The following is a 17,682-nucleotide window of genomic DNA, read 5'->3' as shown; positions in this document are numbered from 1 at the left end:
TTGCAAAATCACTGCTCATCCACGACATAATAACAAGAAAAGGTGTGACTATCCAAAGACCTAAGTGTATATGGCAGATCTCTAAAGATTAATAAAATAAAAATTACAACTTTTGGATTCAAGGGATAAATAATAACGAGTCTATGTAATTACTATGGCAATGAGATGAGTGTGGCCAGCTTCTATGGTAAATTAGCTGCCATTTGAAAGCTTCTGCCCTGAGCTCCCGCGTTTTCTTTGATCAGGGCCCTTTTGTGTCCCCCATGTCACGGGAGTGCGCAAATTAGCGGATGCTCACGCATCCGCGGCCCCGACGAAAAATGGATCACGTGACGTTTTTGGTCGAATTACATTTTAAATATCACTGCGCGCTCCCTCGCCAAACGAAAGAGCCGGAGGAGCTGATAAACCGCTTCACCATTATCAGCCGGAGTCCACGTTACTCTTAAATACCGGAGGAAATAGCAGAATGTCTGAAGAAAAGCCAAAGGTCGGTGCCGCGCTCCTACAGAGACACATCTGGGCCATGTTCACCTTTAGGTGCTCACTATGCCCGCTGTAAGCAGCCGTTAGCATGTTCTGCTAAGCTAGTGCTGCTTAAAGCCTGCAGTTTCCTAGTTTGAGCGGGTAGACGGGAGAAACAAAGGTTGCTCAGTTTGCGGATATTTTGGCTTTAAGCTCAGTTTGTGCCTACCCTGTTCTGTATCTTTCATATCCAGCCTCCTATCTATCGGCATACCTTTCAGTTAAACTATGTTTGCTAATGTCGGTAACAGAGAGTGCTAGTGAAATGAATGGCTTGTTTTTTTCCCCCTTACTGTTTGCGCCATTGTGGGTTTCTGCGCCAGTTTGAACACGGACTAGCCTGCTATGCTAACGCTGGGAGAAGGCGAAAGGAAGTGTGTATGTGTGCGGGTTTTGGATTTGAAACCTACCTCCCTCCGCTTTCACGCTTTCTTGTAAACGTAGTTGGCTAACTTAGGTTGGCTGCTACTTTGAACTAATCGGGGCTTACTCCCGGATTCTTCTGTTGGTGACCTTTTTGCTTTTGTTGCAGGAAGGAGTGAAGACGGAGAACGACCACATTAACCTCAAGGTAGCTGGTCAGGATGGCTCGGTTGTACAGTTCAAAATTAAAAGGCACACTCCATTAAGCAAGCTAATGAAGGCATACTGCGAAAGACAGGTATGGGGCCCTTTGAGCTTTTTTGCTCATATTATTGCGTATTACTTTGTAAATGATTAACTAGATGCAGAATCTAAGAGAAAATTCATTTCTGTCTTTTCCAGGGATTGTCAATTCGGCAGATAAGGTTTCGGTTTGATGGACAACCAATTAATGAAACAGACACACCTGCACAGGTTGGTAAAATACTAAAGGCCCAGTTCATTATGGAGGTTTGAAGATACAAAATAGCATTGCCCTTGTTTTCTTTAACTAGAAAGTCTTTTATGCCAGCACAACAAGTACAGTCCTCAGGCCAAGTTGTACATCTCAGCTTCTCCAGAAAATGCTCAATCACAACCTCAAAGTGAAGACTTACATTAACTTTATGATTTATAGCTGTATTTGGTTGGATATTCGTAATGTCGTCATTAAAGTGATGCAAAATGGCATGTAACAGTCAAATCAGAGGATCTACTTGTCCTCTTGTATTTTTATGCGTAATGAAAAGATATTCATCGTTGAGTATTGAATACAAAGTATAAATTCTTTGTTTGTTGCTCAAACGTGGCCAAATAAGTAAAGATAAAGATGTAAAACCCTTTTAATCAGTAATATTTAGAATGCAAAAAAATTAGGAAATAGTAAATCCACTAAAATGTGGATTTAGTTTATTTGACTGATAAATAAAAATATAATTTTTACTTTTAAGCAACTTTTTTGACATTTAAAAGAAAGAGAAAAGGAAGGCTCTACTCTGGGTTCTCTTCCAAGTTGGGCATGCCTTGCAAAGAGAGGACTTAACCACCTCGACTGGCTCCTTTTGGAGGAGGACGGGTTCTACTCCAGAGATCCTTTCAGATTTCTGTGTTCCTTGCCTTATCTTTAAAGCGTGATTTAGACTTCTGTGGAAAATCTACATCGTTACTTATGACGTATGCTGTAACCTTCCAAGCCATTCAGCTGCTTCGAGGTGCATCAACCATACATGTAGTTACATTTGTCAGGAGGTTCGCATCAAGCTACTTTGCAAAACTGCTTGAGGCAGCTTGTCTTCCCTAACCCAGAGCGAGCGTTTTTAACAGATTTTAAAATTTTTGTTTTAAATTGGCGATGCTGTAAGTTCTAAATTCTCTTTCCTGAAAAACTTCCAGCCTTCTGTTAATAATTGTGGTTGACTAAAGCTCATACTTTCTCACAAACCATTTGCTTTTTGCCACTGGACTGACAAAAAGCAGAATGAAAGTCCAAAACGCTCAGTGCAGATTTGAGAAAGGGAAACCTATATTTGTGTATGTGACAAATTCCTGAACAGCTGCACATTACAAGACCATCGGTTCAAATGGTCAACAAGTTAGCCAAAGTCTGAAAAGACCAAAGAGGTTGGCTGAATGGAAGCTGGTTTGGATGGTGTGAATCCATCAAGGCATAGACCCATCATGAACTGGAAGCTGCTGGACCATTGGAGACACTCATGAGTTTGTATTGCTGTAGACTGAGGCCGCCATCCAAAAAGGACATGCAAAGCTAAACAAAAGCTTTTTGCTGACCACATGCACAAATGTTTTTCAGGCGAATGTTAATCAGATTAGACAAAACTGTGTTTCTGAGCAGAACTACCTGAAGTATGTCTGGAGGAGACATCCTTCAGACATAAACAAAGGAACTGTTACTAGCTGTTCCACATGTAGGTTGTAGCATGTTGATCTGGAACTGTTTAGCTACCAGTGGAGCTGGTACATTGAACAGACCTGGATGTTGTATCTACCTCAGGATTGTTCAGTAGAAATCATTTCAAAGTGCAACGACCTCAAACCTATCAAAAAAAAAGTGGAATTATGGTAAAAGTCCAGTGTCTGCAGTGACCTTTTTTCGGGGAAACATTGTCCAATATTAGTTGTGCTTTACACATACAGGGTACAAAATATGTGTAAATTTTGTTTATTTCAGAAAGCTCTTTTTGTGCACCAAATTGTCAGTGTTCATTTTAACTCTAATAATATATATCACACCTCAGGGAAAAGACAGACAAACAAAACAGTCCTAACATGGTAATTTAAAAGTGGTAATTAAGGCAGGGAAACCTGCCTACATGATATTATTAGCATTACTGAAAACTTCCTGTCCAGACATGGTCTGAGAGACTAATGTGCACGTGTCTTTGTTGCAGCTGGAGATGGAGGATGAAGACACTATTGATGTATTTCAGCAACAGACGGGAGGAGTCTGTTAAGTGGAAAGAGTCAACAATCTTTTGTTTTGTTTTTCTCCTTTTCAATTCAGTTTTCTTTTTCTATTAGGTTTTTCGACTGTGCTTCCCTAAATGAAAGACTTCACACATCAAAAAATAAAAATGATAATAATGATCATTTGGGGCCAAATACCAACTTTGAGATTAGGTAACTTAATGTTTTATTCACCAAAACAGATTTGAAATTCATAAGGACAGAGTACATCTCATATTATGGCTTGTAATGACGGGACCATTGTGGGGTTTTTGTGATGTTCAGCTGTTTGAGTAAGCTAAATGACATGTTTTCTTTTCTGTTTCTTGATATTTGTTTAATTTTTTTCCAGATAATGGTAAGAATTCATATTCAGGATGGACTTGACTATTTAAATATTCATGTACTTATGAGGAATGCTGCTGGGATAGTCAGTAGTGATCTGTTCATAGATGGGAAATTTTGTGACATTATTCTCATGTAGATTTTAGTCGAGTTTTTAAAAGAACATTTAGAAATAATCTGTCCATGCACAGTTTATCTTCAACAGGAGAAATACTTGTGTTTGGAAAGCGTCATTATGGATGGTTTACCTCAATACTGTTACCTTCAAAGTGGATTTATCTGACTGGTAGTACAGTAGTAAGGTTCTTGGACCAAAAATGCTAAATGAAAAGGTTTCTTTTTATAAAAGGATTTGACTAATATAAAAATGTAGATGTAAAAGTTATTGTAACTCAGTGGTTGGTGGTATTGCACAGCAGAAAACCGGTTGTTTTCATGTGTAAAGTTGATTTTATGCCTGTCCAGGACTTTAAAAGGGGAAAAACTCCTCACCTTTTATCAGAGACATTTTATCTCATCCAAGAATAAGTATTTCACTCATTGTATACATACATACATGACATGTTGCCAATTTGAATACGTTTGTAAAAAGTCTATCCAAACATTAACGTTGTTTTATGCTTGTGTGTTGATGGAACCTTTTTTTGTTTTTGTTCATTTTCACCTGCGTTTCAAATTTAAACATTTTAGATTTGCATGGTGATGTTGGCAAATGTTTTTTCTTAAATTTTTTTTTTGTCCTTATACTGTATACAATAAATATAGTTTGATACTCAGCTGTCTGAACCCCGTTGGCTTTTATTTGTGTCAGAGTACTGTAAAGCCTTTAGTTGCCAGTGCAGAGCGGGTGTAAAATATTTACATCTTTGGCATAAATGGGAACTCATTTAAAAAAGCGGGCAAAGAAACGTGCCTGATTTTCTAAATACAATGTTTTTTTGTTTTGTTTTGTTTTTTGTTTTTGTTTTTTTATGTTCTTCCTCATCAAACTACATGTGAAAATAAGTATCCTGGACACTGGTTATGATGGGAACTCAGGGGAAGTAAATGTTACGTTAGGTCATCGTAGTTGATTTAGTCTTCCTTTAAAGGGTTGTGGACATTTAGCTTTGTCTTAATCTGCTCCACAGTAGGAAGCAATATACACTAGATGGCACCATTATCCTTACGATCTGTTGGTACTTGATTCAATCACTGCACCCTCCAGCGCCGTAAGTTAAAGTACAAAGACACATTTGTTTATCTGCTTGAGCCTTATGAAGGCTAGAACTTCATGAGTCTCCTTTTAAGAGAGCTTGATTTCACAGATGTTACTAAAATGAGCAGCCAAGTGAACTCCCTGTGAGATTCCTCACACACTGGCGTGATTGTGCTGCTTTTATTTTTGGCACCTCTTTTGCATTTTATATTTCCTCATGGACATATCTGAGGCCATCATACCACCCCCCAAGACTTTTCAGAAATGCAGCTGCAAGGTGCCGCCTCCACCCTTACATGCAACATCCTGCTGGCATCTAATGCACAGTCTTTGGAAGAATATTCAGCAATTTGTGTTAGGTAGAAAACTGAGGTGCTGTTTTGTGTTGATTAAATGAGTAAAAGAAAAATGATCAGTTGTTTATTTTAATTAAGCTTATGTTAATCACCTTTCTGCACATTCTATATCTACTAAAAATGAAACCATTATTTACTTGAAGGGGTAAGAATGAAACAGTCTTCCTCACTGTTTGTTTTTATTGCTGCTGTGTCACCGTCCGCTGTGTCAGGAACGCTTGTTATTTCAGCACACAACCTCATTTGTTTGACACTGCACTTAATCGACACACAGTGTTGTTGTCATTGTTTTAATGTTAAGTCATTGTTGAGCTCGTGTCATGTGCTGATCATTGTAAAGTAAGGGCTGTTCATTGTCTGAGATAATAGGTGGATTATCGAGTGAGCTGCACGTTTAGATTTATGTAGAGAAAAAGAAACAATTTTCAGAGAACAAATGCAAGATTCAAAGTTAAATTATGTTGACATTATTATCGTTGTTATTTATATTGCCATAAAAAAAAAACCATGGAGCCCCAAAAGTCTGTAAAAGCATACAAAGAAAATATCTCAAACAAAATTACACCACCAGTTTGAACCGTTGATACAAGGCAGGATGGCTCCATGTTTTCACAGGTTTACACCAGATTCTGGTTCTACCATCCAACCATTAAAAGTTGCAGCAGAAATCAAGACCTATCAGACCAGGCAACGTTTTTCCAATCTTCTGTTGTCCAGTTTTGGTAAGTCTATGCAAAATACAGCATCATTTTCCTCTTAGCTTACAAGAGTAGCACCCGGTGTGGTCTTCTGCTACTGGTTCTACGTATTGTGTGTACAGAGATGCTCTTCTGCGTACCTTGGTTGTAATATTAGCTCAAAGCAGTCAAATCGTTCTCCTCTGACCTCAACATCAACAAGGCATTTTCACCTAAAGAACTGCCGCTCACTAGGCCGCCTGGCACTAATTCTGATGCTCAGTTTAAACTTCAGCAGATCACCTTGACCGTGTCAACATATCTAAATGCACTGAGCTGCCATATGACAAGCTATTTGTGTTATTGAGCAGTTGAATTGGTGTATGAAATAAATTTGTTGGTAAATTAGTATTTTCAGACATCAAAACGAGCATAAATGGCTTTTGAATAACAGAGCAAATTTTGCTCTTACAGAGCAAAATAACAATACTCAACTTTAAACACGTAATGAGCGAATGAGGTCAGTCAGCTGTGTTTTGCATCCTTGGTGTTTGCAGCCAAGTAACCTCATATATGACACCCTCCCCTACTCGGTCAGTCAAGCAGGCTGAATGAAAGCACTGTGCATCTGGAGAACCTCTGGATTTTCTCCAAAAGGTTGCATGCTGATGTCACCCAGTTGTGCGTCATGTGGTCTACACCCTGACCACATCAGATTTCATTTTAAGCCATGTTGAAGATCCTAATATGGTTTTTTTTTTTAAACAGACTGGATCTGATAGGAACTTTCCAGTGGATGTTGACTGCCCTTCACCACTGAATATGTACTTAGTATAATACAGATATATGTTTATTACACAAATGTTAAGGTGTCACAACTGAGCAGACTGCTACTACTGTCACTGAATGTTGATCATCACATTTTACACTGAATCCAATGTTCAAGAGGTTCAAGAGTTAGTTTTTTAAAATGTAAGTTCATTGGGGGGAAAATGTTTGAAATAGCTGATAAACCATTTTGATCAAGCTTATAGTTTGGGTTGGATGTTATGATCCTGAACCACCCCTTAGTCACATTGAGGGACTTTGCCTGAAGCACTGGGCACTTCTCCATCCATCCATTATTAACTTTACTCGCATCTTTGTTTAGCTGTCATTTGTCCCGTTTTTTAGAGGTCTCTCTTTTCCACCAATCAGTCACCACATATCTGCCCCACCCGGAGCCTGATTCTGCTGGAGATCACTTCCTGTTAAAAGTTATAAGTTATAAGTTTGCTGTTGCTATAGAAAAGTACGCACAATTAAAAACACCTGTCTGTGTTTGTTGCTTTGACCACAGTGATTGGTTCGCACATTTTCAGCCAATAAATATTGTCTAATAAGATGACTGTTCTGAGGGAAAAGGTCATTGTGTGCAATTTTTTTTCCCTCAAATACAGTCATGGTCAAAATTTAGAAATAGGTGTAAATTAAAATAGCCTTATCTCATTGTGATTACTTGCCTGGAGTTACTGATTTATTACACTCATGTGCTGTTTTTGGAAAACATTGTTCAATATGATGACTGGTTAAGCTCAAAACTGATAATCACACATGTGTAGAAAACGCTTGACTAAGTCATTGTGACAGAGTTTGGCAGGATATTATTCTGTAACAAATTAACAAGTTTATCTACACAAAAAGTGAAAAACACACCGTGGGAAGGATGGATTCACTTCACAGAACCCCTGCACTCGCTCTTCGTTTGCACGAGGGCGTCCCTTGATTACTGGCCCCTGACTCTGGACTCAAAGTACCACAATGCAACACCGAGCATCTCCTTAGCTACGGCTTTGGGAGCTACGCCCCAAGAAGAAGTGGGAGGCTCGCCCCCCTGAAAGGACTCATTGTAAAAGAGGGATGAGAGTGTGCGCGCAGGCTGCGAGTGTGTCCAAGTGTGTGTGAGCGTGTGGACACCCCCCTCCTCCTTAACTAGCTGGTCAGCAGTGGAGGGATTAGGAAAGCCAGACCCGCTCACTCACTCATTCACTCACTCAGTCACTACTAAGTAACAGATAGGGTTGCAGTAATCGTGAATCATGCTCGTCGTCATTACTACCGGCTGGGAGTGGAGCCGAAATTGTGCAAGATACGGATAACTGCATAGAAAAGGTCCGAGTGAGTAAGAGGAGTCACGTTTCCAGGTTTCTTCCCTTTGCCGTGAAAATGTTTCATCAGGGACTCCTCTGCCGTCGCCGCCGCTGGCGTTCGGACCCGTCGCATTATGTTACTTCCCTCACATGTGCTTTATGTTGAAGAAGAAGAAGTGATCTGGATAAACCTGCGAGGATCCTGCCAGGGCGACTGAGCAAAGCGAAGAGCGTGCGGATATTGCCCCTTTTTTATCGCCGTGCAAAGTTTTTTTGTTTTGTTTAGTTTTTTTCTCAAGTGGACTAAGAGGGGAAAAAGTTGGGGTTTCTGGTCAAAAGAGGAATCATGGGGAACGCAGGGAGCATGGACCACCACACTGATCTCAGGGGACACAACATGCCCCTGAAACTCCCCATGCCAGACGCAGGTGAACTGGAGGAGAGATTTGCAATCGTTTTGGTAAGAAAAAAGTCGTTTGCATCTGTCTTCTCTTTGTTCCCTCCATGCTCCGGTGCCCCGGGACGGGACAGCTGTGTGTGTAGGTTGGACCCTCTGTTTCTCGTCCTGCACGCCCCGATCCTCTCTTTGTTGCTCAGTTAAAAAAGTAATTCCAAACAGAAAAGTTTGTTTATTTGCACAAGATCTGCATCTGATCCTCTGATATGACGTTTTTTGAGCTTGGCAAAACTTTTAAACTTCGTTGTGTGTTTTTCTTTAACCGTAATCAAAGTAGCGATGAAGTTGTAGCAGGACTGGGAATTTATTGATACCTTCTTTCTTTTTGATTCAACAAGTATCCGAGTCAGCTTTTACACTTTTTACCACATAGTCCTGAAATAGATCAGACGTTTTGGCCCTATAAATAAATAAATAAATTAAAAAAAAGATAAAATGTTAATATTGTAGCACTTCCACAAGTATATGCATGAGACACCTACAGTGGTAAGTTATTGAGTTTATTGCCATTTTCCCCCAACTTTATGAGTCCAGACACAAGCCCCCCATTAAAGCTTTAAGTGCCCGGCATGTCAGGTCCTTTGAAACATCTGTTACATCATAGGCAGGCAGTGGATCTGTCAACAGTTACCTTGCCTGGGCACCAACATAAAGAGTCCTCCATGCATAAACAGTTCTAAACAGTTGATCAAGATACTGACCATGTTGCAGGGATTCAAAAAAGGTTTGTATATAATAGGTTTTGATTGGCCAGATGTGTGGAAAAACTGGACAATTTTATTTATTTAAGCCATCACAGAGTAACACATGACTTTCTGCTCTCCAGCTTTGTGGCCCAGTCAGTGAATCAAAACCTGCACAGAGGAACAGTGAGGTGAAATTTGAGAGCCGGCAAAATGTGGGTCAAACGTGATTGTCGCCTGGCCTCGCGCCCTCATACACATTAACTGCTTTAGGAGAAAGAATTTGACTTGAGCAAGCCGGTTCTTATCACTGCATCTTCGTGCACTCGTCACGGAGACGAGGAGAAGGTTTTTCATTTCGAGCTTGTCTTTTATTTTTTTCAACTCGCTACAGAGCATTTTTGTTATGCAGTGGTGACGGGGCAGATCGTTTAGCCTGTAAGCACATCACAAAAAAGCAGTTTAGGTGGAAGTCAATTTGCTGTGCTGTGTTGGGGTGTGATTGCTGCTTGTCAGACACTGGTGAATCCCTTTCTATCCTGGAGGCAGCACGGAGAGAGAGGTTTGACGTCACACTGCTGAGGGATTTAGGCCCTTTTCTTAATCACATCTGCTACTAGAACCACCTACTTCCTACATTTTACAAGCATTAGGAATTCCCCTCTCAAATGAGAAATAGCAAAACAGTTGGGATCTAGAAAATTTAGTTTGTTGATTATAAAACTCATCATCATTACGCTTTCCAGGATACAAACCCCGCCCTAATCAAACTGTTTAAGTCTAAACTTTCTTAGGATGGCTATCTGAAACGCCCGTCCTCATACCATGTCAGGAACTCCCCCGCTGACTCCCCTCCTCTTCCTTGCTGCCAGCATGATGCCTCAGCTCTCGGTGGGATGGAAGCCCTCCAGCATTAAAAGAACTTAGTGCTATAATCACAGCATTTAGTGTTAGTTACTGCCGTTTAAACCCTAATGTGTCTCAGCTGTGGCTCATGGCAGTTGGCACTATCAAGTGGCACTACGTGACTCTGATCACCTCACTTCAGTTTGAGTGGCAAACGATTAGGATGATTCCCCTTGCTCTGCTTTGTGTCCTGACATAACAGAGGCCTTCAGAGCTGATCAAGATTTAAGTGGGCCATTTAGCCCCTTGTTAGTCACCCATAAAGTTTTATCAATCTGATTGGCTGGTTTCCCCTTATCAGTTATGTAAACTATAACTAAATGACTGCTTTTGGACATGATAATATATATAGTAGTCTTCTTGTTGCATATTGACACCAGATTGGTCAAATAATAGCTGCAGGACTGTTTACTTGCCACTTTTAATAGATTTGATCAACAGGCAAGCTTTGGATCACAGCAGGGAACCATTTGGATTAAAGGCTTGCACAGTATGTAACCACATTCAAGTGGTCCACAGCTTTGTATTTGTTTTTTTTCTTTTTAATCAAGGACATATAGTTCTTTGCAATAGTCTTGAGTTGCCCCTCATTTCTTGATATTTTGTTAGGAAAATGGGAAATAGACACAGTGATTTATTAAAACGTGCAAACATGAAAGATTAAAAACAAAACATATAAGGCAAAAACAGAGTTTGTACTATTCTAATGAGGTTGACCATCACTTGTTGTAATTTCTTTATGTATTAGTCTTCAGGATTAGTTCTCCAGGCTTCTTGAAGGACATTCAAAGCTCTTCTTTGGATGCTGGTTGCCTTTCCTCATTGTCTCTGTCACTGCTTCAATAATGCTGAGGTGTTGGCTCTGAAGAGGTCAATCCATGACTGATACTGCTCCATCATTTATTTTTTCTATTCATTGTTCTGAGCGCCTCCATACACATGATGACACTTTGATCCAAAGATTACAAATTTTGATTCACCACTAAATAAGACCTCTTGCCACCGATTCTTAGTCCAGTTCTAGTGTAATTTTTCATAACTCAGCCTTTCCTCTGTTTTTTCTTCCTTTTGAGTATCTGCGTGAAAACCACCCTTTCATCCACCCTCCAAACTGTGTTATCTTTGGCATTTTTCATGAATTCAATTAAAGAAATGAGGACATATGCTTTTGCAACAGACCGAGTGAAATAGCAGTTAATGTCCAGAGAAAAGCCTGGAGAACTGTTGCTCAAGAGCACTTAAAAATTACATGAAAGTCTAGCTCCTTGGAAGCAAAATATAAAGAGAAATGAAGGGTGACAAGAGTTTTGCACAGAACTACACTCTATTAAGATTTGCACGGTGTGTGATGTGAAAAGCTTTTCATATATGAACTCGTGACTCAAATCATCTGAGCAGACTGCATCTGTGCGTAACCACACATGTAAAATAAACCTAGTTTCTGCAGTAAAGATTTTGTGTAGCTGCACAAGTAATGTTGACTTGTGTTGTACAGGAACTGGTGTCACGGTGTTCTGTTAAACTACCCACTGAATGCTAGAAGATCCAGGAAGTCCAGGATCTTGGCACAGTCCACAAGATGAGTTAATGTGTCAATGTCATTAAATGGTCCTTCACTGGAGATTGTTTTAGCAAAAATGTTTCCAAGGTCAAGAATAAACTGTTAAGATCAATGCAAAATTCAGTGTTGTTAAAGTTTATCACCATATTATGTCTGTAGTTAATGATTTGTGTATATGTGCCAATCTAAATTATACTTAGAAGTCCCCACTTCTTGGCCGTTGTAATATCTTGTTGTTGTTTTTTTGTACTTATCGCATTTATCTCATTAAAATAGTTCAAAGTTTGTATTTAAGACCCAAAGAAATAATAGAAACTATAACCTTTGCCTGTGCTCAGTGAGCTAACCCTAACTTATAATGGTGTAGTTTTAACTGGCCTCAGCTCCTTCAAAGCTGTAGTAAGTTAAATTTCAACCCACCTTCCTTAGATATGGTTGTTTGCTCTCACTGTGTGTGATTGTCATACAAGTGGCTTACTTCTGGTGGAGTCTGCAGTTTCTACCAAATGAAAAGCTCCCAGTGAAGTGGCTCATTAGGCCAAGAACTGATCTCTGAAACAGACTTGAGCTAATAGTAATCTGAGGCCTCTGCTGTGATAGGACTGCCTGATTCACATGCAGCCTTGGCCTTCAGTCAGGAGGAGATTAAACCCAAATAATCTTTGTTTAGACGGCGCAGATTGTCATAGAGACATAAATAGGAATTTGTTTGTATGCCAAGGCTCTCTGCTTTCTACGACTCCTCATTGTTGCTGGTTCTTTTAAAGCATCTTTGCTCACTTGTTGTCGTAGTATTGGTAACATAAGTCAACCACAGATAAGTTCCACATGATTATGAGTGAGCCCTCTTGATGTCTAATCTACACGGCACAGTTCTGTCATGTCAGTGTGCTGCTGATCAGTTAACCATACACTTGCCAGATCCAGACAAAATTTCTGAACGGCATTTTTAACACATTTCTTGGCTTATAAGTGCACAATAGCTGAAAGCACGTGAAATGATTACAGTCAGTCTTTGGGAGTCACATGTACAGTATTAGTCAGTCTATATGCTTCACACTGAACCAAAGGAAAATGACTCTGTGTAACAGGAATGCAGCCAAGGCCTCATGTCTGCTCTTCTGCCTCAGCTAACCACAGAGTTGACAAGCAAATTAGATTGCACCCACATCCAGGAGACCGTCGAGTTGAATCTCTGAGTATCGTGCCTGCTGTCATGGAGACAGAGAAGTTCAGAGTCATTACTTGTTTAAATGCCATATGGGGGGGACTGTAGCTTGGATGCTGTTGTTGCTCTTCTCAGTAGTCTGCCCAGATTACGTCTAAGCTGCTTTGTTTAAAGGCTGCGACGCACCACAATCTGCTGTTATTTCTGCTGTGAGGTACCGCATCTGAAATCTACTCCAGCAGATTAATCACAAGAGTAGCCCTCATGTTTAAATGAAGTCTAATCTGTCACATCGGCAGGTCCAGAGTGGGTTTTTACCTGGAAAATGCTTTCTTGTACTTCCCAGGGTAAGGTGTATCCAAAGTGCATTGGTGGTAATATGCAAATTGTGGCTTTTTGTTAGAATGTCATTCAAATGTGCGAAGACACTGAGCCCTGCATCTCTCACAGTGCTACATGAAACCCAGGAAGTGACTAAGCTAAACCTCTTAGGTTTTTCCACGTTGACTCTTCTTCATTAATAAAATAGAACAGTGGGTTTTGTCTGTGGTGCAGAGGATGAACAGTGGCTGAATCCCGTGCGTCAGGACCACCAGACAGAGCTGCTCTTTATTCTGTGTGAAGCCCAAGACGGAGCCTGGCACTGGACCCAGAGCCGGCAGGGCACGAGAGGCCTCCACACATACCCGTTTCTATGTGTGTGTGTGTTTGTATCGGTTTCTGCTGTGCTGGATCCCCAGGATACTCACCCACCAATTAGCCAGAACAGCACTGAGGATGTTATGCTCAGAGAGCAATGAAATCCTGCAACCAACGCTCTGGCCCGTGAAATCTCAGAGGGGATGTGAGGTACTGCGGTGTGAAGCGATAATGTGCTGCTCAAGATCCCAAAGCATAGCCTGGAGGCATCTTGCCTGGCTGGCAGAGGCTCAGCTGATTATGTGAGAAAAAGTCTCTCAGCTGTGTGCAGTCACCACCCAGTTGAAACTACTGAGGGTCCAATCAGTATTGTTGCTCTAACTTCAGTTTTGACATGTGCACATTCGGGGGTTTGGTTTTCTTCTCCACCATGTGGGTGGCACATGAACCCAAAGGAAATCGTTGACTCTAGAATAACCTTTAAACCTGTCAGCTGGACTTTGTTTTGATTGTACAGTTGTTCTTTGCTTTTGTTTACCCACTGAATGAAGTTTCAGTTGCGTGGTTGTGGACTAATAAAGCAGCCGAACACTTTGTTTGGCATCAATGAAATGTTGAACGCCAGCTAGCAACTGTGTTAAGAGGAAAAGGAAAATGTCCCTGGGAGTTTTGACATCAGCCTGGAGTCATTGTTTAGACTTGGCCATCCATAGTTATATTTGCTGTAATTCTTCCTGCAGGTGTATCATGATGGAGTCTTAAAAAGACCAGTCTGATCCTTTCATGTGGGTAACAGTCCATTGCCAGGATCAGTCCAAAATTCACACAAAAGAGCAACAGAGTTGCAGCTCTTTTGAGAAGTGCATTATGGTCAGGATCTGTCCAGGCTCCAAGGTGGCAGCTGCACTAGAAAGACATTCTGCTTGGTCTGTCAAAGTTCTGCACAAGAGTGGGCGTTTTGTTGTGACCTCTTAAGAATTAGTTAATGTTAAAGATGTTGAGTTTTATCTAAAACTTCCAGCATATTCATCAGTTATTAGAGTCATTATGACAAGGATACACTTTATCCTCTGGGATTGACACTGTTTCATGGGCCTTGAGCTTAATTTTTGTCCTCAGCTGTGATGTGATGTAACACTTTGTCTCAAAAGTTAACTTCAACATTCTTTTTCAGGCTTTTATTTTAGTATGTTTTTATTATTTTATTCTGTGTGAGAGATAAGCTGCTTTTGAAATGGCCACATTCAAAAAGGCAGGTTCTGTCGGGTAGCAACTTGCCAGAATTAACATCTGCGGAGCAGAATGGGAGGTGCTGTTGAATTTGAATGGACTCCATTAGACCTGAAGACAATGTGGCAGTCTGCTGTTTCAGGTTTTATTGGACAGAAGATTTGCCTTTTACTCTAGACTCTTTACAAGTAGCCACAGAGGAGCACCAGCCTATCCGGGGTTAAGATTTGGATTCAGTACCAACTCAAGCGTTTCCAGTAAATCTCAAAAACAGAGATAGGAAATTGGCAAAACATCAGTTTTGTTTCTTTCCTACAGTAGAGGCTTCAGATTGCTGTTTGGTAAAAAACAAAACAAAACACATTACCAACAAATGGTAAATAATTTTTATTTTATACACCTATAAAATAAATCTATAATATATAATAATAGATTGAATCCTTCAAATTCAGGTGAGCAGGCAATTTTCCTCTCCTATGAAAATCTTGTATTAAGATGCTCACCATGGGACAGTTGAACAGGTTTATTAATAACACATAATACCTTTGATCACTGACGCTGATGTTCAAATGTCTCAGCTTTGAACAGTTTGATCCACACTGTTAAGTCTGTAGGCACTTGCAGCCCTTTTTTTATACCATAAAAGCAGCTGTGTGCTCAGTAATCATGTGGTTTCAAGCTCCCATTTAGCCTTTCTTCACTGGATGATGCAAAAGTGTACTTTTGTGGCGGGCACCTGCTGTTCAGAGTGCCTCTATCGTCTCGTTAGAAAAAGTGAGTGTACGGCTCTTCAGCGTTTGAGGGATGCCGATTCAGATGGGGTGGGATTGGAGGGTCAAAATTTACAGGTGTGTTTTGGGGGGGTTTTTTTGTGGGGGAGGTAATCATGATTCTGTCAGAAATGTTTGCACGCCTTCCAGAAGTGTCACAGAGCAGGAAACCAATGTTTTAGCTGCGGTGCCACCTAAGGCGTTGAAACTGCAAACTAGGGGACAGTATTTCTCTGGAAGCAACGGTAAAGCTTCCTGGTTTTCCAGTGAAAATAAAGCGAAAGCACTCAGCTCTCAGGTTACGTCATGCCTGCCATCAGTGTGTGTGGGTGACATCATGGAAGCCATTTCAAAGGCTTTTTATTTTATCACTTTTTCTTGTGAAGTTTGTATGTAATCAGTTTCGTTATTGCATTTAACCTTTGAATTCCACTCTTGTGACTAATGAATAAGTGTGTATAACAGGATAAAAAACAACCCCCACCCTGGGAGGGGGTAGGGAAAGCACACATAAAACAGGATGCTGAATACTTTTACTTTATTACAGATCTAAATGCGACACAGTGACACAAATGTGGCCATCATTGTCACAGCTTACAGTTAGGCACTAAGCTGGTTGTATTTGTCAGGCTTGTGTTAATAAAGGACAAATTAAATGCTATTATTGAGCAGTGGTATTAAATCATCTGGCTTCTTTTTCATTTCATTGAAGATTTCCTGCCACAGGAGGAAGATTTAAAAGGTTCTTTTAAATATTATAACCCATGTAAACTAATTTTTCTCATCATTTTTAACTCAACTGTGCCATTTTATTTTATTAACTGTTTTGAACAAACAACATTTTGGGTTCATATTCGCTCTGGAACGTGGACTCCACCTCAGTCCAGACACTTTCGCAACCTCACAACATCTGGTCTGGCCAGAGCGCCTCTGTGTTCATGTATCACTTGTTTTATTTGGACAGCTTCCTGCTGCTCCACACCACCTCCATGATGTTTCCGGAATTTGGATAGCATCCAGCACTCAAACCACAGCTTTTTTCCTTTCTTTTTAATCCACAACTTAAACATATTTTTGCAATATTTTGTGTATTTTGCCCACAAAGTGTTAAAGATTTTTTTTTTCTGTGTCATGCTTTAAAATTGAACAAAGCTGTTGGGCTCAGATTTCAACATCGATCATTTGACTTCTTCTTCTGTGTTTCGCTGCATTTGTGGTGAGGCTTGCTGAAGGCACTTTGATGGCACTGTGAGCAGCGTGGATAAATTGAGAATAGCGAGTACCCACTCTTGTTAGAGAGTGTGAAGCTGACAGATGGTCTGCTAAGTCCAGTATGTCATGTTATCGGTGAGCGCGGTGAGGTAAATGGATGAAATGTCGTTGGAATGTGTAAAACGAGAGGCAAAAACATTTGACTCACCGAGTGGTCAAGAGGCATTCTAGTGAACAGCTTCACAAACACAAACGCTACTGTCGGGTCAGGGGGGGCCTGGGGATTACAAAGCTAATCTGAGGACAGACAGGGGACACCTGTGCCCCCAAAGAACGCCAGGGATTACAGATCCACGCTGTGCTAATGAGTGGAGGACAGCTCGGTTTGGACAGCACACGCCTCGGGGTTGTGCAGCTCCTTTCTCCTTTAAGTAGGCTCTTATCTCTGACACTCCATTATGAATATGACAGATTTCGATTCTGCCTGAGCTGCGGGGCTCCTCCGCTCCCCTGAAGGTTAACGTGAAAAGCAAGAAGTGAAGTGAATCATTTATTATGCAGTTTTGCCGTCACATATTAATACTCATAGGGATGGTGTTTTACAACTCACACTAGCCTGAAGCGCAGCATTAACCTCAATATAAATGTGTAAATGCCTCAGAAACAAAACACCCCAGCATTCGATGAAGCAAGCATTGGGAGAGACCAGTACAGCATCCAGTCATTTCCATAGCGTTGAGCAATTTGAGGATTATTGCTCTGACTAGTTTTTAATAACTGATGCAATGTGAGGTTTTCTTGTTGTGGCACGCAGCGGGGCTCATTTAAAAAGACAAGTGAGACGTTTTAGCAAAAATAAATTGATTAGAGGTCGGAACGTGGCTTTGAATGATGCAAATTGGTTGTTTACAGCAGAAAGACAAGTTTTCTATTAAGGTCATTAGTTTAATTAATGCTGACA

General features: G+C 40.6%; 2 protein-coding genes across 9 annotated transcripts in view; both read left to right on the top strand.

Moving 5' to 3' along the window:
* The first annotated feature begins 353 nt into the window (after positions 1 to 353).
* Positions 354 to 4,516, top strand: sumo3b (small ubiquitin like modifier 3b). The gene is made up of 4 exons (XM_006788561.3): positions 354 to 490; positions 1,058 to 1,186; positions 1,291 to 1,362; positions 3,336 to 4,516. The coding sequence occupies exons 1-4, from the start codon at positions 470 to 472 to the stop codon at positions 3,396 to 3,398; spliced, it is 285 nt and encodes a 94-aa protein (XP_006788624.1). The 5' UTR covers positions 354 to 469; the 3' UTR covers positions 3,399 to 4,516.
* Positions 4,517 to 7,870: 3,354 nt separating this feature from the next.
* The window catches only part of fmnl2a (formin-like 2a), a 50,578-nt gene continuing 40,766 nt past the window's right edge, over positions 7,871 to 17,682 (top strand). For all 8 annotated transcript variants that reach the window (XM_006788559.3, XM_035906854.2, XM_087830224.1 and 5 more), the window contains exon 1: positions 7,871 to 8,555. In XM_006788559.3, coding sequence (XP_006788622.1) covers positions 8,442 to 8,555 — 114 coding nt within the window. In that variant the 5' untranslated portion in view covers positions 7,871 to 8,441. The remainder of the gene's footprint in view (positions 8,556 to 17,682) is intronic.

The sequence above is a fragment of the Neolamprologus brichardi genome, chromosome 16 (assembly GCF_056152115.1).
Source record: "Neolamprologus brichardi isolate AB-2024 chromosome 16, ASM5615211v1, whole genome shotgun sequence".
Taxonomy (NCBI): domain Eukaryota; kingdom Metazoa; phylum Chordata; class Actinopteri; order Cichliformes; family Cichlidae; genus Neolamprologus; species Neolamprologus brichardi.
The sequence above is the reverse complement of the archived record's forward strand: the minus strand, read 5'-3'. Positions and strand labels throughout refer to the sequence as shown.